The 21,016-nt window shown below is 44.9% G+C and overlaps 1 protein-coding gene across 3 annotated transcripts in view; it reads left to right on the top strand.

Annotated features, from left to right (window-relative positions):
- Positions 1 to 21,016, top strand: part of ENOX1 (ecto-NOX disulfide-thiol exchanger 1) — a 340,778-nt gene that overhangs the window by 166,352 nt on the left and 153,410 nt on the right. For all 3 annotated transcript variants that reach the window (XM_055541998.1, XM_055542001.1, XM_055542000.1), the window contains exon 7: positions 8,757 to 8,969. In XM_055541998.1, coding sequence (XP_055397973.1) covers positions 8,757 to 8,969 — 213 coding nt within the window. The remainder of the gene's footprint in view (positions 1 to 8,756; positions 8,970 to 21,016) is intronic.

Here is a 21,016-nt window from a genome sequence, read left to right as displayed (position 1 = left end):
TGGCCAACCTCCTGGGACCAGGTAGCCCCGTTCCAGTGACCCCTGGGCCTTCTGAAGTCAGACGAGACACTGAGTTGCAACTGTGTAGTGTCTAAGGCACCAAACGCCCAATGTCTGTTAAGGTTAATGCAGACTCTAAAAAAGAAAATTAGTGGGCACCCCGCGGATTAAATAGACATTGTTCTGAGACGATTCCACTTAATGAAGACTGACTGGAAAGTAACTTCTCACAGATGCCGAGTTTATAGCACGGCTTTGAGAAAGTGAGAAGGGGCTCAATTCCAGCATAATTGTACTTTATTGGAGATGGTAGCACCCGGCAGATGAGATAATGAATTTCTGCCTTTCTAAGACAGACCATCCACCCCGGGAGGAGCCTCGTGTTTGGACTGTAGAAGGAAGAGATTGATTAGACAGTGAGGAGAGATGATTTCCTGATTCATGGGGGGATTTCTCCTGGCAAGAGCATTTCAAAGTTTTTGTGTACTATTCCCCCTTTTAGAAAACTTCACATAATCTTTCACCATGTGATGAAAGAATGGTTTCTCTCGGCCTCAGGTGAAGTTTTACAAAGCTTTACAAGCAGTGTCCTTGGGACTCCCTGTTTCCCATGTGTCATCCAGGATACAGTCTTCCTGGGATCAACATTCCTAATTTCCAGGGACTTGTCTCTGATTTGCATACGGAATGGCCCCGAAACAGCCTAGCAGAGGAAGAAAGGGTGGAAGAGGTTGCCAGCGTCTTACTGAGATGGTTGTCAACATTTATGGTTCTAAGAAAGAAAGAATCAATAATGCTATGAGCCAAGTGGAAATTCCATTAGCTGAAAGCCAGACTTCCTTCTCAGGACACAGGAGATGTGAAGCATGGGAGCCTGTTTGAGAATCACTTCTTTGGCATTACTGACCTTCACAGAGGCGAGATGGGCCATTTCATCTACTCACATTTTGCCTGATCCAAAAGCAGGAATAATCAGTGCACGTTCATGTGCTAAATCTGAGAGATTGTGTGTGTGAGAGAGAGAGAAACAGAGAGTGAGCTTGTAGGGTAGGGTTGTTGTTGTTATTTAGTCACTAAATTGTGTCTGACTCTGACTCTTTGTGACCCCATGAACTATGGCCTGCCAGGCTCCTCTGTCCATGGAATTCTCCAGGCAAGAATACTGGAGTGGGTTGCCATTTCCCTCCTCCAAGGGATCTTCTGAACCCAGGGATCGAACCTGCGTCTCCTGCATTGCAGACAGATTCTTTACCACTGAGCCACCGGGTAGGGGGGAAAGTATTAATCATCTCTGTAGCTTTTCATGCTATCTGTGATCTGAAGGGTAGGTGAGGTACCACACCTTCTGATGGTTAATTGAGCAGCCAGAGATGGAGCTTTGTTTTGGGATGTCCATGTTTTAGGAACACATGGTAAAATTTGGGGGATGTTGTAGTGCCATCCTGAAATAGCCATTCTGCCTGGATCAATATGTACACTGTAAGTTATCTCTACCTATCAAGCCAGAAACCAGGGACAATTTTATAGACACATCATTCAGTATGTTTGTGTGTGCGTCCACCCCCATTTCTTTGAAAAGCATTGTAAAATGTCTTACTTTTTTCCTCTCATTCTTGAGACATTTTGTTCAAATGTGAACTCTCCCTTCCTATCGTTCCTTTCTGGACCTGCCAGAAATCAGGTTCCACTAACGCATTTCAGTTTTCATATTCAGGGTTCATTGTCTTGGCTCTTGTCCTGCCTATGTATATAATTAATTTATTTATTTTAATTGAAGGATGATTACTTTACAGTATCGTGATGGCTTTTTGCCATACATCAGTGTGAATCGGCCAGAGGTATACATGTGCCCACCCCCCCAATCCTGAACCCACCCTCCCTCCCCACCCCATCCCTCTGGGTGGTCCCAGAGCCCCAGCTTTGGGTGCCCTGCTTCATGCGTCGAACTTGCACTGGTCATCTGTTTTACATATGGTAATGTACATATTTCAGTGCTCTTCTCTCAAGTCATCCCACCCCTGCCTTCTGAAGTTCAGGGCCAGATCTCCTCTGCCCACAAAGAGGGAGAAGAAACTGCTTACCGGTTTGATTCCTTTTCCCCTTCCCCTTCATTGTCTGTGCATCCATTTGATTAAAGGTCACCGAGTGCCCACCTGTTGGGCCCTGGGCTCTGTGCCCTACCTGGGGTTTCAGATACGACCATGGCGTGGGCCCTGCCTCCGAGGAGCTTATAGTCAGTGGTTGCTCGAGGATGCTGTGACAATGGAATCATGACTGTCTTACAAATATGAAATGAACATGTGTCAGTGATTTTATTTAAGGCATTAATTAATGAGAGAACGAGTAAGATGTTAAAACTGGTTCAAAAGAGAGTTTGCTTTGTAAAGACTTATATTTTCTTTTGGACAAAAATTTATTTTCATTATTACAGAGAAGAATTATTTGCATTATCAGTTTTCACAATTTACGTTGTGTCCCTAAAGCATGGTAAAATAGCCTAGTCAATGACAGTTGGAGATTCACACCCCGGTAAAATCAGAAAATCCCAGAGGGTCCTCCAGTCTGGCATTCCATCGAAAAAATCTGCTGCCCTCTCAGTGCCCATTTCCAAGACTTTGACTTATTTTTCACATTCTTTTTCTGGCATAAGGATGACTGATGTTTAAGCCACTGTTCTTTAAGTGGGAGTGGAGGGTTTGCAGACAGAGATTCATAAATCTCACGGGAGTCACGTGAGGATCTTTCAGTATTCTCCCCTCTCTCAGATGCCCCTTTCCATTTCCGGTTTTCATGATCTTTTTCAGTTAGGTAAGCTCCTAACGAGTTTCCCTGGTTTTTATTGAGTAATTTCTTCCAGGTCTTCTCCAGTTTCAATGTGCATATGAAACACTTGGATGAGGATGCAGATTCTGAGTCAGGAGGCCTGAGTAAGGGTGAGACTGTACTTTCAACACGCCCCAGAATGAGGCTCATGCTTATGGTCTTTGAATAGGAGAGATGTATCCCATATGTGAGCTTCCCAGGTGGCGCTAGTGGTAAAGAACTCACCTGCCAGTGCAGGAAACAGCTGATCCCTGGTTCTGAAAGATCCTCCCTTGAGAAGGACATGGCAACCCACCCAGTATTCTTGTCTGGAGAATCCCATGGACAGAGGAGCCTGGTGGGCTACAGTCCAAGGGGTCACAAAGAGTCAGACACAACTGAAGCAACTTAGAATGCAGGCATGTATCCCATGTGCAATTTTTAAAATGCCTACTGCGTGCCTCATGCTGAATACACATGAGAAAGGGGGATAGGGAGAGAGGTTGACAAATTCTGAAGTAACTAGAAATAAAATGAACTGGGTATGGATTCAGGTAGCAACATTGAAGTGTGACCATCATTATAATATTCTTTAGTCCTCACAAAGCTAAGTCATTCCCTTCCCAAAATTAAAAAGCTAAATACAAGGTTAAATGCAAAGGTTATTACTTTTCCAGAATTAAAAAAAAAAAAAAGAAACTTTCAAAAGATTTTTAAGTCATTGGATAAGCTGGTTAGCTTACTGTGGAAGACTTCTGTGTAATTTTCTGAGATCACTCTTAACTTTCATTGCTAATGGAAATAACCTCAGAGGCCTGAAGGATAAAAGGACCAGCCAGCCTAAGTGCCATGAGAACATTTATCTCTGGTGGACAACGTGAAAATACTCTTCAACATGAAATTAAAATGTTTATTATCAACTCTTGACCATTGGACTTGCTGTAACTTTCCAGTACTAATGCACTACAAATCTATTAGACACAGAGTGTAATGAAATAAAGTACAAAGGGGAAAACTCAGAGTGAACAGAAGGTTTAAATATGTCTTGGAAATTTTCTTCTCATCCTGACACTTCAGAGGTTTAGAAGGCCAGTTGGTACATGAACCAACAATTACTGTACAGAATGACTAATGTTTTAATAGCAGGATATGTAAGGAATTGTGGGAACATTAGCAAAGGGATCCTTGATTCATGTTAGGGTTACAGGAAAGCTTCCTTTATGAAAAGCACTTAGGCTGACTCTTGAGGGAAGCAGACCAGTTAGCTGGGTCGACCAGGATCTCCAGGGACCCTAGGATGAGTACACAGCACATGCAGAATTAGGGAGACAAGGGCGGGGTGCTTAACTCATTTTTAACTGTTTTTTGTTTTTTTTGTTTTTTGTTTTTTTTTGCAGAAACTAATATCTGAGGCTGGCTATTTTTATTTTGACCGGCCAAAAAAATAATTCTGTTATTTTATTAACACTTGACGGGTTATTATATGCAATAGTTACACCTGGCACACCCGTGTAAAGTCTTCTAATTTTCATGAAATGTTGTCTTCAATCCACTCGTATGTAGAAGCAAAGGAAGTCCAGCACCGTGACTTTCATTTTCACTTTTCGTGTCAGAATCAATCACTAAGGTTTTTTGTCTTTTTGTTGTTCTAATATTCACATTGTCTGAATCAGAACTATAATCTGAAGAACTGGCATCTTCTGAAACACTAGTATATATGTCACTCAGAAAATCAAGGTATCTGCACAAGATTCACTAAAAAATTCTTTTTCATTCAAAGTTTCGCAATGCATCATTTTTGAAAATTTATAATATACACAAGGCTGGAACAGAAACCTAATGGAGCAAAATGTGAAAGATAATGACAATCATAATTTGTACAGTGAACCCTTGATCAATTTTAAGCTCAAACAACTTCGCCCGGTGATGTTCATGGTATCACTCTCTGAAAACGTATTGATAAGTCTCCAGTCCATACTGTTCAGGTAACAAAAGAGATATTACTATATCTCTGGTCAAAACTGTGTTAACAAAGAGGACCATGACAAAGGAACAGCTAATGGATTGAAAGGGGAAATGCCAATCAAGGGAGGCCATGGAACAAATGATTGCAGTAATCCAGGTGTGACATTGCGAGGTCCCTGATTAGGAAACACTGGAGAATTTTTAGTGAGCAAATAAATGGCCCATGTGAAAGTGAAAGTCGCTCAGTTGTGTCCGACTCTTTGCAACCCTGTGGGCAGTAAATAGCCCGTCAGGCTCCTCTGTCATGGAATTCTCCAGGCAAGAACACTGGAGTAGGTTGCCATTCCCTTCTCCAGGGGATCTTCCTGACCCAAGGATTGAACCCAGGTCTTGTGCATTGCAGGCAGATTCTTTACCGTCTTATCCACTAGGGAAAACCAGATGGTCCATAGTCGCTCCATAATATGCAAACTTTCCCAGTTCTTAGTGTGAAGAAGATGTGTTTGACCATTCTCTTTTCTAAAGGGCACTAATGTTCAGAGTTAAGTCCAAGCGTGTTCACAAAAACTGTTTGGAATTTTTCTAATTGCATCTTGGATGTGATTTTTATGAGCCGTGTTAATTTCTTTCCACATAAATAGCTTTAATAGTGCTGCAATCTATGTCCTGTTTAAATTAGTTTATATTGTTTTCTGTTTTCTTAGTGATCTTTCCCCTGAAGGCAGAATTGAATTTTCATTTGGATATTGAAAATGACCACTCCCAACACACTCATGTAGCCATTCAGAAGGAGCTGCTGGCTTAGTCTTAATTAATATAAATTCACTTCTTGCATGGCAACAAATATTGACTAGACTTAACCAATCACATGTTAACTAATGTTTTCATGGTTAATTTAAATGTAGTGCATCAGTCATCCATGAGTCTGCCACAGAAAATTCAGAAATGATGAAACTGGAAGTTTTCAAAACTATATACTAAGCCATATGTACATATGTATATGATATATACAACATATAATATGTATTGTATTTTATTCACATATATTGAGAAAATGGAATCTGCCTACTATTGCTTGTTATGACAATAGCAAGTCTCTTGCCTACTTACTTTTTCACTGCTTTTTCATTGTGTATTTTTAATTGCTTAATCCTAAAATTGCTCTCTCTCTGAAAACTATGTATTAACTATAATCTACTGGTGAACTTACACTTTAGGTCTAAGAGTGAAGAGCAATAAAATGTGGCTTTTAGATCATTTGAGCAAACATCTGTTTTTAAAATTTAAGTGTGTTCTTCCTGACACTAAGGGTATTTATGATCTGTGTAGCCACAAGCAAGAGAAGAAAAACCGTGCCCATTCATGGGTGAAAGGAAGATGGGGCCCCGTTGTTTGTGCATGCTCGCTCGCTCTCTCTCGTTGTCTCTCTCTCTTGCTCTCTCTCTGTCTCTCTCTCGGAAGCCCCATAACAAAAACGTTTAGGATTTTTCTTTGTGTTACACAGAGATGAAAATGTCACAGCAAAGGGGGAGAATGGTCCATGAAGTCAAGAGTTCCCTTTTCTGTTGTTATCTTTTAAGAAGCCGGGGGCCAGGTAGAAAAGATTTCTTAAAGGCATCAGGTATATTTCTGCTGTCTTTTTGGAGGCCCATTCTCCTAACATACATGGGCAGGAAGAGAGGCAGAGAGTGGAAGGGAGGCAGAGTTTATTCTGACTGTAAGTGTCTCAGTGGGGCTCCCACAAGCATCATGCTAAATTTTGGGCCTCTCCTCGGGCTGAACACGGTGTTAAGTTGTATGATGGACTCTGTACTAGCCTGCTCCGATCCATGAAATGAAATAAGAAACTCGTGCAGCTGGAGTTCACTAAGGGTTGAACTCAGACTGAAATCCCAGAGTTAGCAGAACTGTGTGGGCCAGCCGTGACGCTGAACGCGTGCACATGCTCGCTCAGCGGCAGGTTGAAATTGGCAAGGAAACTGGAGTCCTTCCTGTGCAGGCTGCCCCGTGGGCCTTCCTCAGGCCAGTTATCTCCTCGAATCAAAGCGTGAGGGCCCCGGGGGCAGGTTTGCTCAGGAATAAAGCTTTGATCCCCAAGCCCAGACGGGGACCACCTGGGCGGGAGAGGACTAGAGATGGTGGCCCATCAGCAGCGCGATTTCCAGCCTGGAGAGGGCAGAACCCGCTCCACGGGCACGGGTCAGGCTAGCCTGCCTACGTACCGTGAAGTCGTGCCCTGGTTTGGGAGGGGATGCCTGGGAGAAAAGGGATTAAGGGTTTTTCTGTAGCGCTCTGCAAAACTCAGAAAGCACTCTGCAAATGCACGCTTCGTATGGGGTGTAAAATACTAACAGTGCCTGATTAGAAAACGTCTGGGTAGTAAAATAAAATAAGATTCCTTTGCTAAATATGAATCACCCTCTATCTGTTCATCTGGAGTGTGTGTGCGTATATGTATGTATGTGTGTGTGTGAATATGGATTTGTGTGTATGTATATATGACCAATATATAATATATAAACAATAGTGCACACACATACACAGCGTATAAGGATGTCTCTGGTGTTCCTCTAATGGAAGGAACATAGTAGCCGCTCTGTATTTGTCAAATAAATGAGTAAGTATCTGAATCTTTTAGTCTTAATTTTCCTCCTGATATTTAGGACCCTGACTCCGTTTCCTTGGAAAATGCAGGATATTTTTGTTTTCTTTATTTTTACAATAATTCTTATTGAAGTATAATTAATTTATAATGTGTTCGCTTCTAGGATATTTTTCATAAATTATGTTTTTAGAGGCTAGAAAAATACAAAAATGAAAGACTTCTCAAGTTTAGAAAACAAGCCCAGCGCTTGCAGCAGTAGGATTGATTTATGTTGTAATAACTGACATACAACTTCCGGTTCCAATTAATCACCTCCAAACTTACTTTTTTCCCATGTCTAAGCCGTACAACAGAGATCTGCTCCAGTAACTGTTTGCAAACAGGCAAGTCTATTTGCTTTCTTTTGAAATGAACTTTATCACTTACTTTACAGGTGGAACCTCCTGGCCTCTACCCCAAGCCCCATACTCCTAAATCAAATACAAATGGATCTCTAGCAGCCTTCCCCAACACACACACTGACCCCAACACCCCCCAGAAACAGGTCCTCTTTTGTTGAAAGCATGGAAATGGTCTAGTTTTCACCATAATCAAATATGTTATAGTAAACCTAAAGCGAAATTGGTTTTGAACTGCAGCAGAACAAGAATTTGACCTATTGCTACTACTAGCTTGGGAACAATATCTTACATCATGACTACTTTTAAAAGTAATTTCACCCGTCATCCACATCCTGACCATAACTCAGCAGATCCTAAGTCAGAAAACTGATATTGCTGTATGCCGTTACCAATAAAAGAATAAGGAAATCAACTGGAGGCCAAACAGGTAACAGTTTTTTGAGCCAGTCTTGAGAAAGAGAAATCTGGGTTTGGTGGGAGAATGCAGCTGTGTCATATTTCAAAGGATCCCCAGAACAGATCTCCTGAAACTGGGCTCACCAAGTTGGTAGTCTGAGGGTAAGCCACTCTTTGTTTCTTGGGTGGCTTTGTAGTGCCGTGCAGTGAGATGAGGAAAGAGAAGCTAAGTGATGAGGGAACCATTAGTTGCAGGAAAGCTCACAAGGTCAAGTTGTGGCCATTAGTGGCTCAGAGGGTGAAGAATCTGCCTGCAATGCGGGAGACCCGGCTTAGATCCCTGGGTTGGGAAGATCTGGAGAAGAGAATGGCTACCCACTCCAGTATTCTGGCCTGGAGAATTCCATGGACAGAGGAGCCTGGCGGGCTACAGTCCATGGGGTCTCAAAGAGTCGGTCACGATTCAGCAACTAACACACACTCACATATACACAGGATGGACTGTGCTATGCCTTTGGAGAGGACCCGAAGTGAAAACCAAGACCTTGCCTTGGCATGATTTGAACTTGGTGGTCTTCCGTTTGCAGACGACAGCAAGTTTTCAGAGGCCATCACGGTGCTGCTGTCCTGGATCGAGCGAGGGGAGGTGAACCGGCGGTCCGCAAACCACTTCTACTCCATGGTGCAGTCAGCCAACAGCCACGTGCGCCGGCTGATGAACGAGAAGGCCACCCATGAGCAGGAGATGGAGGAGGCCAAGGAGAACTTCAAAAACGCCTTAACCGGCATCCTCACTCAATGTAAGTAAGACTTCTGGGGGCCATCTCTTTTTGTCGTGATGTTGCCTTTTCTTGTGTACTCATTTTTTTTTTCCCATTTGGGGGTAAGTAGTCCCATAGTTTCCCATCTTACTCCATACCGAATGGCCAAACCTCATAACCAGTTTCATGTTCTGTGGCATCTTGGAGGAACACGGACCCCGCCCTGAGAGCTTACTTCTCAAGGTGAGCAGCGTTTCTGTAGCTTTTCCGCAGAACACCCCGTCCGGGCCCCAGGGCAGGGTGGACAGATGCTCCCATGCCTGCTGGACCCTCCGCAGTCCACACCACCCCTCAGGGCAGCCACCCTCCCCCGTAGGCTGGGTACGCAGAGCCCACGTCCTCCCTGCGCTGAGAGTAGAAGCAGCCCCAGAACACACAGTCCTCGTTATCCTTGGGCTCTGTTTAGGAGGAAGGTCAGACAGACTCCTCCTCAGGATCCTTTTCATGTGGGGTGAGCCTTGGCTGTGAACACGGGCGACTCAGGAGCAGAGATCTTTCGGTGCTATTATTTTTTTTTGGTCCTTTCTTCATTGAAAAAGCAAGTTGCCTTCACCGCTTAATGCCGGTGATCATTCCCATCTAGATCCTAAACTGATGAAAGGGTGTAAACAGGGCTTTCTCATAGAACAATGGTTAGGGTAATTACCCAGGGCTCTATTAAAAAAAAGGACGGATTTTTTTTTTTTTTTTATGGGCATGCTCTCTGTGTCTGTGGCCGCATGCATCACAGCTGCTGATGTGCCCGCGCCTGGTAAAAGCCACTGAATGGCACTGTAACAATGCCACGCTCCATTCCACACCAGGTGCAGGGTCCCACACAGGACGTGACACATGCAATTTACATACTCATTCTGAGGATAAGTATTATTTTCAATGATACACTATGCCAAAATACCCATCACCTCTTTCATCAGTATAAACTCCAGCAATAATGTGCCTGATAGGATGGAAAGAGAAAAGGGAAGGAAAAACCAGAAGCCTCACTGTAAATGTGTTTTATTTGACTTTGTTGTCAAAAGACCATTTTTGCTGCAGTGTCAAATAACTCCCAAACGTAAACTCTGATAAGTGACCAGATATCCAGCATGACACCAACCTAGGACACCTGTCTTTACAGGAACAATAGAACTGGTATATCTCATAGACGTCACTGTCAGACCACCTTCCCTAGATTCCCTGATGGTGAGCAATGACCTTTTACCTGGCTGTGTATGCCCAGCAGTTCTGAAGTTTGGGTTACTAGAGCTAGGATAAATACACTAACACCCAGACCACCTGTAAAGGAGAGAAGCAGAGAATGGATCTAGTAGGTGGAGGGGGGGTAGGGTGGGTTGGTAACAGAAAGCAGGAAAGGCCACACCAATTCTAATAATACAGCCTCTGCAAAGTTGAGGCAAGAAGCCAGCTGCCTGAATAGTAGAATGATCACCGATTACCCTTTGCTTACTGGCATCAGTTTTAAATAAATCCCCATTCCTATGCAGTTTATCGTCCCACTGGGCAGGGAAGATTCGATCCTTGACTCTCACAAGGAATATAGGAAGGCGTTAGAATAGGGGAGGGCTTTCGTTTTTTCTGGCAGTATCTTTTGCAACAAGCCCCTGTTAAAAACAAGCACGCGATCATGTGGCTGAGTGAACAGGACATGTCCAACCTTACACAGGTAGAAGCGGGCCAAGGTGTGAAACCACTGAGAGACAGATAGACAGGTCTAGCATGTGGGAATACCAACACCAGCTTGTTACTCCTGATTAAGGCTGAACCGGATCATGGGACTGAGATCTGCAGCCGTGGTGGGCTCCCTGATGCTGACCTGGGGGTTGAGCTTCCAGCCACAGGCAGCACCGAGGACCACAGGCAGCACTGAGGACCACAGGCTGCTTCCCGCAGAGCCTGTATCTGTATGTGCCACATCACATGTGGAGAAGCTGATGGAAATGAGTACAGGTGACCCTCGAGTGACGTACATGTGATGAAAAATCCGAGTGTAGCTTTGCAGCCGGCCCTCCCTGTCCTGGGTTCCATATCCAAGCATGGATGATGCCATATTGTAGTACAGGATATGTGAGTGGACCCACACAGCTCAAACCCGTGTTAGTCAAGGGTTCACTGTGTTCTGTCCAGGCAAGCGGATTTACTTTCTCCCTCCCTGAAAAGGAGAGAATGAAGGGCCAGAGCAAGAGATTTAGGAGGAAGATCCCGTCTCATGGAAATCATAGGAATGGAGATTACTCTCAAGACACCGCTTAGGCACCTCACCTGTACAATATCAAAAGTTCAATTCTTGCTTTTAATCTTCAAACCTGCCCCTCTTTGGGTTTTTCCTTCCCATTTTACTAATTCTCAGACTCAGATCCTGTTGAGTACTTTTCACACCCACCATCTCCCACCACCAAAGCCCATCTAGGCTATCGAGAAATCCCATTGTTTCAACATTCAAATTAGCCCACTTTTCTTCATTTTCACTATAGCCTTTCAAGTGCAGGCTGCCTGAACGATGATGGTGTCTGGGAGTAATAGAAACCCCCCACCAAACTTGATCTTAACAAATGGAGAGTTTTTGTTTTACATACGGTGAAACCCAGATTGTTGGCACTGGTTTGGTAGTTGAAGAGCGCCAGGCCTGAGGTTTCTGTGACGTTATTAGCTTTCTTAGATAGTTGTCTAAGAGGGCTGCTGTTTCTCCTGCCATCACTTCTTTTTTTACTAGCTGGAATCACAGAAGAAAAAGGAGAGGAAGAAAGAGGAAAGGGTTGTACCTTTAAAACAGAAAAGCAAAACTTGCCAAAAAGTCCCCAACAGGCTTCTATTTATGTCCTGTTGTGCAGAAGTATTACATGTAGCCATGCCAAGCTATTTATACAAGGAAAATGGGAAATAGACTCTTTTGACTGGACCCATTGCCCTCCAGAATAAAACTGGAGTTCAGGTAAGGAAGGAGGGAAGAATGGCTGCAGGCAGACATTTTGCAGTTTCTGCCATGTGTGATTCTTCCCTTTCCACCTTACTCCAGCTCAATCTATTTTTCACACATCATCTGACATAATTCAGAGCACATCTTCTCCACTGAAATCCCTTGAGTAGATTCCCATTGCACTTAAAATAACATTCATCTTCCCAAGCTCACTGTGCTTGCCTCTTCTGCGTCAGCTTTCGCTCGACTCACGAGGCATCATCTCCATTGGCCTTTTTCCTGCTGAGCCCATCAAAGCTCCCTCCCATCTCTGAGCCTCTACACATCCATTCCCTCTGTCTGATGTTCTCATCCTTGCAGTCTGCAATCTTGAATCCTCATCCTTTCAGTCCTGGCTGTAAGACCATCCTATCAGAGAGGCCTTCCTGATCTCCCCTCTCCTAACAGGCTCGCCATTCATATTTCATCAGTCCTTCAGAGCACTTATCCAAATGGGTGCATGCTAAGTCACTTCAGTCATGTCTGACCCTTTGTGACCCTGTGGACTGTAGCCTACCAGGTTTCTCTGTTCATGGGATTCACCAGGCAAGAATACTGGAGTGGTTTGCCATGCCCTCCTCCAGGGGGATATTCCCGACCCAGCGATGGAACCTGCATCTCTTATGTCTCCTGTGTTGGCGGTTGGGTTCTTTACCCCTAGCACCACCTGGGAAGCCCATTCAAATGGGTATAATTTGATAAATTGTCTGGTTATGATTATTATTATAAGCATCACAAAGGAAAAGACATGTGTCTCTTAGTCACAGATGTGTATCAGGCGCCTGGGATGTGGAAATATGCAAGAAATATTCCATGGGTGAGTGAGTGAGTGAATATGAATGAGTGCATTGGAAGGAAGACAGGAAGTAAGCCTGAAACAGTGAGCTAAGACGTTTCCAGGAACCTCCCAGAAGAGTTTTTCATCAGTGTTAGTCCTGTCTGTAGAGTTTTCACCTTGCATGTATAATCAAACAAACTGAATAGAGAGCTCACCAGCTATGCTTTTGTTGGAGATTGCTACATTTTACCAGACTTGGTCACAGGCCAGAGGATATAAGAAGAGTTGAGGTAGCAAAATAAACACCAAAGTTCACATTGACATCTCCCAGTTGTCACCGTCTGACAGCCTGTGCATTCCGCATCTCCCTGTTACTATTTGAGAGATTCCTCCGTAACCCTGTAATTTGATCCTGGAAGTATTTCGGCAGCCGACAGAGAAGGTGAAAAGCCCAGGTGAACTTGACGGCCCCCAGGGCTGTCCAAGGGCTACAGGCCTCAGCCGGAAGGCCTGGGAGGCCTTCGAGTGAATCGTCAATAGCCAGGACCCTTGAGGGTGACTTGAAAATATGCAGATCCTTTCAATGTGAGCCTCAGCTGGAGTTAGACCTCTGAGATAGAACGGGAGCATTGCACAGCTCACTGAACAACCAGAATTTTCCATTCATTTCTGTGTGCTGTTACAAAGATGGCAATTCCCCAGATGCAAAAGGGATCCAGGTTCTAACATGAAATTCGTCATGAAAATGTTACTGGTAACCTGGCTAACGTGGTAGGTATGTGTACATTTCATCCGCCTTTGAATTTTGAAATAGATCTTGTTTCAGGTCTGGTGGAGTTAATGTTTCTCGGTCTGCACCTCATTTTCTGCTTCCCCAGCTGGCCTCAGGCTGAGTTTGGTATCCATAGAGCTGCCTCTAAAGTAATAGCTGCTGAAGTCCACAGCAGTCTTCATACTTGTCACATTTTCCAAAAGCAGAACCAGTCAAACCCCCCATTTGTCAGCTTTAATATTCCTGGCAGACACTGCGAGAGCCACATTTGGCTTTCTCGTTTAGAATTAGATTAAGATTGTAAAGCACTAAGATTCAGGAATGACATCTCAGCTTTGACTCTGCAAAGTGGCTGGAAGTCTGCTGGTTATTTGGCAGTGTCTTCCTCCCACTTAAAAGATCCCCACAATTGTTCTAGCATTCCATGGGAGCCTTTCTATTAGAAAGCCAAGTCTCAGGGAGTTGTTCATAGGTAGTTTGGGAGCAGGTCTATTGTTGAACTAACTTATTACAGTAAGTGGGGTTGGCCTGGCATTGAAGGCGGTGTCCATCTAACAACTACCAGGAAAATTCAGGTACATTACAAAGGTCCAAGTGCAGAAAAGTGTGGATGCCTATATAGATTTTGTTGAACAGGGAAAGGGAAATTGCATGAAATGTTAGTCCATTAAGCTGGGTTGAATGCATGTATCTCCTTGCTTTGCTGATCACATTTGTCCTTGTTTTCATATTTGAACAAATAGCATTTGCTCAAAGGGGAAAAAAAATCAAGAGCCATGAATAATAATGTAAAGTTGTGATTTATTTCAAGGTCTGCATCAGAGGCCAGCAGTTACCTTCTAGCTTTGTTGGTATTCAGTTCCGCCAACATTTATTTAAGTTCTGACTTTCTTCCTGTCTCCAGCCTTCACCCCAGGGTGGGCTATATAATTATAATCCAACGGGCATTGTTTCCATGTGGGCCCTGGTGTATCGTGTCAAAGGGCAGCAGCTAAACCCAACCAGAGTTTGGGGAGTACAGCAGCCACTCGTATTTTGGATCATTTTCCACCTCTGACCATGAATGTGCAGTTTTCCAGGATGTTTAGGTGAGAGCCTCTTTTATCCTGCTGGGGCCCCTGGGTCTTTCCCTTCCTTTCAAGGCCAGCTGGATAGATTCTCATTTACTAGATATAAAGAAAGGGAAAAAGACAATTCAATGCAGGTGAATCATCTCATCCTTATGCCATTTTATTCTCACATCATCCTTTTTTCATCTTTATGTCATCTCTTAACCTGCCCATTGAGCAGAAACTCCTCCTGGTTTCCCAAGTGAGAGACTTTCAGGTTTTGATCTTCTTCGCTTTTTAAACATTAATACCTCTGAGGAAACTCCCCATAGGCCTGCCTGAGTTCAGTTTTTCAGTTACGAGCAAAGCTTGTCATTTCAAAGCTCAGAGAGAAACTGTTTATAAAGTTGAGGAAGCATGTTCTACGGCCCTCAATTATTAATATGCATGCCAAGATGATCAATTGGGCATGCCTTGTTACAACACGCACACACGTCTGATGAAAATTTAAACACTCCGTGATCATGCCACTCTGGGACTTTCCCAGCACACTCCTCGGTGAGAGAGGAGATGGGGAAGGGAGGAAGGTGTGGAAAAGGCAAACAGGAAGCAGATGGTGATGGAGAAGGGCCTAGTGATACTAAGAATATGTGCCATCACGGAGGGCTTCCCTGGTGACTCAGCGGTAAGAAGCCGCCTGGCACGCAGGAGAACTCTGCTCCATATTATGTGGCAGCCTGAGTAGGAGGGGAGTTTGGGGGAGAATGGATACATGTGTATATGTGGCTGAGTCCCCTCACCTTTCAGCTGAAACTGGCACAGCATTGCTAATTGGCTCTGTGCATGTGCTCAGTTGCTCAGTTGTGTCTGACTCTTGGCGACCCCTTGGACCATAGCCCCCCAGGCTCCTCTGTCCGTGGGATTTTCTAGGCAAGAATACTGGAGTGGGTTGCCATGCCCTCCTCCAGGGGTCTTCCCAACCCAGAAGTCGAACCCAGGTTTCCCACATGGCAGGTGGAATCTTTACTATATGAGCCACCAGGGAAGCCCAAGAATACTGGAGTGGGTAGCCTATCCCTTCTCCAGGGGATCTTCCCAACTCAGGAATCAAACCGGGGTCTCCTGCATTGCAGGTGGATTCTTTACTAACTGAGCTATCTGGGAAGCTCCTAACTGGCTCTACCCCAACACAAAGTTAAAAAAAAAAAAAGAGTACATGCCATAAATATTAACGAGCAGAACAGAAAAGTAGAAATTGTTGAGTGTCAGACCTGGAGGGGACTTCAGACACTTGTCGGCCCAAACCTTCTCATTTTAGAGAAGAGAAAACTGAGGTTCTGAGAGCAGACCTCTTGGGCCCCCACCATTTAGCAGTCTGTGGGTAGCTTAGAAACTAAGACTCAGCTTCTCAGACAGTTGACTTTCTTTGTGTGATGTGTGTTCATGAAAGCTGAAAATGATCAGAGGAGGATGTTATAAATATGAATTTATAGTTTGCAGGTGGGGGTAAAGAAATGTACTGGCATCACACTGAATAGAAATGCTACAATATGGTTAGAAAAGGAAGTCTTTGCCTCTAGCGCAACCCTCTCTCTCACCTCCACGCTTGGACCTCCTCCCTGTCCTTGTCTGATAAGAACCAAAGCTCCTATCACATCTCCTCCGTGAAGTTTTCCTGTCTTTTCTACACATCACCACCACCCTCTCTCTTCCTTTCTGTGGCGCTTGTTAGTACTGTCCACTTGAGCATTTGATGATTTCCTAAGCATCAGGTTTTGGGGGTTTGGTTTTTTCCTCTAGCACGATTTTAGGCTAACCAAAGACAGTCCATCTGCTGCTCTCTTTTCTCACCTCGCTGTACCACTTTCAGACGTGATACTTGTAAGCACCTCAGTACAAGTGTTGGTTGTTGATCAGATATGGTAGACGAAACTGAAGATTGGAAATTGCAGTGTTAACCTAAAACTCATTCTCAGTGTTGGATTTTGAGGTAAGCCGTGATCTCATCTGACTTTGCTCTAATATACCCTTCCCCTTAAAAGTGAAATACACAGAGTGTACCATAGTTGAGAATTTTGTAGAAGTAGTATTATGGCACTGTTATTAATATTGTTTTAACCTGCCGATTGGAAAGGTTAGAACCATCATGCAAATTTGCTTTGTACCTCTATGATAGGGAATGGCATCAACCTCGTCTTAGATCTCAAAAACAGTGGAAAGACTTTCAACCAGGCACCAGGAGATCCTGATTTTAGTCCCAGCTTGATTATAAGTTAGGCAGGTGACTTTAGGAAAGATCCTGAAGCTCCTTGAGTCTTGTTTTATCATCTCTTGTGGGGAAAGTGTTCCACCAGACGATCCCGTAGGATTGTCTCTTCCCACTCTGAAAATCCCGCTGTCCTTATCCTGTCAGCGAGCTTCCCAGGTGACTCAGTGCTAAAGAATCCTCCTGCCAGTGCAGTGGACAGGGGAGGAGGGGTTCGATCCCTGGGCCAGGAAGATCCCCTGGAGTAGGAAATGGCAACCCACTCCGGTATTCTTGCCTGGGAATCCCTGTGGACAGCGGGGGCTGGCAGTCTACAGTCCACGGCATCACAAAGTCGGGCACAACTGACCACACACGCGTGCATGTATTGTATCAACAGCTTCGGCCCCTGAACATCCCTGAACGTCTGCACACGGCCAGCACCTGCCAGGACCCAGCCAGGATGTCAGTGGCTCCTGAGCTGATCACAGAACAGAGGATTGGAGTGTGCCCCCCACCCACGCCTGTCCCGACTCTGCCCCGCTGTGGGGTTACAGCTCCAGGCGGCACTGTGAGCTTTAAGCCACGTTTGCCCCCTGAGATCATGTGTGACTATTGATCGGCCAAAATTCATATCAGAGAGGCTGCACCTTGCATCTCCTCTGGCACGTCCTCATCTGTTTTCTTGACTGAAATCGTAAAAGCCTCTGGCGTCTGAATGAATGATGACACCCATCCACGATATTTACTGGGTCCCTATTAAGTGCCAGGTAGCACGCAGAGGGCTGGAGTGAAATGTGAGGGGTGTCTGATCTCCCTCTAAACCTCGACCCCCCCCCTTTCAGGCGATTGGCATCCTTGTTCACATTTCTCCCGCCTAAAAGGCTTTCTCTGAAATCATTTCCTCCTTAGGAACTTCTGAGCCAAACTTTTCAGTTTATTATTTTTTTTTTTTTTAAATTTCCACCAAGGGACATGTGGCTCCCGTGTCCCTGCTGTCGGGAAAAAAAGAATTTTATGAAGTGTTAAAATGTTTTCCCGTGTCTGTGGTCATCATTGCTGTTGTACATCCTTGGGAAGGAAGTTCCCCATGACGGCCTTAGCCACGCGCCAGGTTTTCTGCTTTTCCTCTAAATTACACAGATGGCTGTATTTTCTAGTGTTGTCAGTGCTGCAAATGAAAGTTTCATTAAAAAAAAAAAACCTCTTGGCTCTAGGGGAAAAAAATATCCAGAGACAATATCTTTTGTAATAACTTCCCAGTCAATGATGAGCACAGTTTTCTGTTCCATAGGACAGCAAAGCAGATGGCAGAAGTTTCTAGAAACTTGCCAGAACTGAGTTGAGCCTTTTTGGTATCGCCTCCGTCTGTCTGTCTGTCCTTCTATGCGTGCTCGGTCATGTCCGACTTTGTGACCCCCATGTAAGCCCGCCAGGCTCCTCTGTCCACAGGATTCTCCAGGCAAGAATAGTGGAGTGGGTTGCCATTTTCCTTCTCCAGGGGTTCTTCCTTGACCCAGGGATAGAACCCAGGTCTCCTGCGTCTCCTGCATTGGCAGGCGGACTCTTCACCACTGCACCACCCGAGAAGCCATACCTGTACCTATATATATGGTTGGTTAAGTAATACACTATAATATTGGCCTTTCTTTTAAAATGTAAGGATAGCAAAAGATGAGAGAGAAGTTACGTGTCACACTCTGGAAAATGAAGACTTTTAGAGGGCTAGATTTTAAGAATTAACATACAAATGTTGTGTGAAACACAGAACTTCAGGAAATATTATATCTAACTCTCGGGTGCTAAGGATGAAGGCCTTTCCCCCGTGGATCGGAGCCCAGTTTCAGGGTCTGGGAAAGAAACCACTGCCCAGGGCAAGGGGGAGGGGAAGAGGAGGAGAAACGGGGGGGGCTCCTGTGAGGAAACAGCCTCTGAGCTACTTTGGAAAGAATCACACGTTTAAAAGAAATATCTTTTACCAAAGACCCTTTAAAGCCACAGGACCTTCACATTAGATCTGAGGGAAAGTGAGGGGCCAGGAAAGTTCCTTGAAGGCCGACGTGTCCGTAACTGTCTGTGCAACTGAGAAGGGAGTACAGGTTAGTATGTGTGCTCAAAGAAAGGACACCGTCCCGTGCGGCTGGTGAGAGTGTGGCCACAGACGGCGGGAGAGCTCTGTTGGAGGAGCCGGGCAGCTCAGGTGGGCCCACCCCGCTCGAGCAGGTCGGCATGTGAGCTGAGAAGCCATTTGTCCCTTCACAAGAAGTTTGCGGGCGTCTTTGTGGTGGGACAACAGGGATAGGAAGGATGCACGGGGCTGACTGGTCCACCTCTCTTGACCGAGGGATTCAAACCAGGGGAGGTTTCTGCACGCTGCGTGGCTGCTGAGAGATGGAGCCGCAGCCTCAGCCATGCAGGCTTGCTGCCCCTCCCCGCCCTCCCAGGGTACCCCGAAGCCCTCTGCCACTCCTAGACCCCTAAAAGCTCTCACCCAGCCCCGCCTTGAGCTTTCCCGGCCAAGGCATTTGTTCAACAACAGTGATAAACAGAAGCAGGACAGATTTTCTTAACAGATGAAAGCACATGCTGAGGATGCACCGCAAGAGGGATCAGTTGCAGTCTGGCAGACAGGCGAGCAGGGGCCCGCTTTCCAGACTCTCAGACTCTTCCTTGGTGTCTTTCAGATTGGAGAGGGCTCAATGCAGTTTCTTGTCCCATCATTGTTCAGTCGCTCAGTCATGTCCGACTCTTTGCCACCCCATGGACCACAGCACACCAGGCCTCCCTGTCTGTCACCAACTTCTGGAGTTTGCTCAAACTCATGTCCATTGAGTCGGTGGTGCCATCCAGTCATGTCATCCTCTGTCGTCCCCTTCTCCTCCTGCCTTCAATCTTTCCCGGCATCAGAGGCTTTTCTGATGACTTAGAACTAATGACTTAGTTCTTCACATCAGGTCGCTGAAGTATTGGAGCTTCAGCTTCAGCATCAGTCCTTCTCACATCCATACATGACTACTGGAAAAACCATAGCTTGGACTGGATAGATCTTTGTGGGCAAAGTAATGTATCTGCTTTTTAATATGCTGTCTAGGTTTGTCAGAGCTTTTCTTCCAAGGAGCAAGCGTCTTTTAATTTCATGGCTGAAGTCACTGTCCACAGTGATTTTGGAGCCCAAGAAAATAAAGTCTGTCACTATTTCCATTGTTTCTCCATCTATTTGCCATGAAATGATGGGACCGAATGCCATGATCTTTGTTGTTTGAATGTTGATTTTCAAGCCAGCTTTGTCACTCTCCTCCTTCACTTTCATCAGGAGGCTCTTTAGTTCTTCACTTTCTGCCACAAGGGTGGTATCATCTGCATAACTGAGGTTATTGATATTTCTCCCAGAAATCTTGATTCCAAACTTGTGCTTCATCCAGCCCAGCGTTTCTCATGATGTACTTGCATAGAAGTTAAATAAGCAGGGTGACAATATACAGCCTTGACGTACTCCTTTCCCAATTTGGAACCAGTCTGTCGTTCCATGTCCGCTTCTAACTGTTGTTTCTTGACCTGAGTACAGGTTTCTTATCAGGCAGGTCAGGTGGTCTGATATTCGCATCCCTTTAAGAATCTTCCGTATTATGTTGTGATCCACACAGTTAAAGGCTTTAGCATAGTAAATGAAGCAGAAGTAGATGTTTTCCTGGAATTCTCTTGCTTTTTCTGTGATCCAGTGGATGTTGGCAATTTGATCTCTGGTTCCTCTGCCTTTTCTAAATCCAGCTTGAACATCTGGATGTTTTCAGTTCACATCCTGTTGAAGCCTGGCTTGGAGAATTTTGAGCATTACTTTGGTAGCGTGTGAGATGAGTGCAGTTATGTGGTAGTTTGAACATTCTTTGGCATTGCCTTTCTTTGGGATTGGAATGAAAACTGACCTTTTCCCGTCCTGTGGCCACTGCTGAGTTTTCAAAATTTGCTGGCATATTGAGTGCAGCACTTTCGCAGCAATCTTTTAGGATTGGAAATAGCTGGAATCCAGATCAGCTGAAATTCCATCACCTCCAGTAGCTTTGTTCTCGTAGTGATGCTTCCTAAGGCCTGTTTGACGTCGGACTCCAGGATGTCTGGCTCTAGGTGAGTGATCACACTATCGTGGTTATCTGGGTCATTAAGCTCTTTTTGGTACAGTTCTTCTGTGTATTCTTGCCGCCTCTTCTTAATATATTCTGCTTCTATTAGGT

The sequence above is a fragment of the Bubalus kerabau genome, chromosome 12 (genome assembly GCF_029407905.1).
Source record: "Bubalus kerabau isolate K-KA32 ecotype Philippines breed swamp buffalo chromosome 12, PCC_UOA_SB_1v2, whole genome shotgun sequence".
Classification (NCBI taxonomy): Eukaryota; Metazoa; Chordata; class Mammalia; order Artiodactyla; family Bovidae; genus Bubalus; species Bubalus kerabau.
The sequence above is the reverse complement of the archived record's forward strand: the minus strand, read 5'-3'. Positions and strand labels throughout refer to the sequence as shown.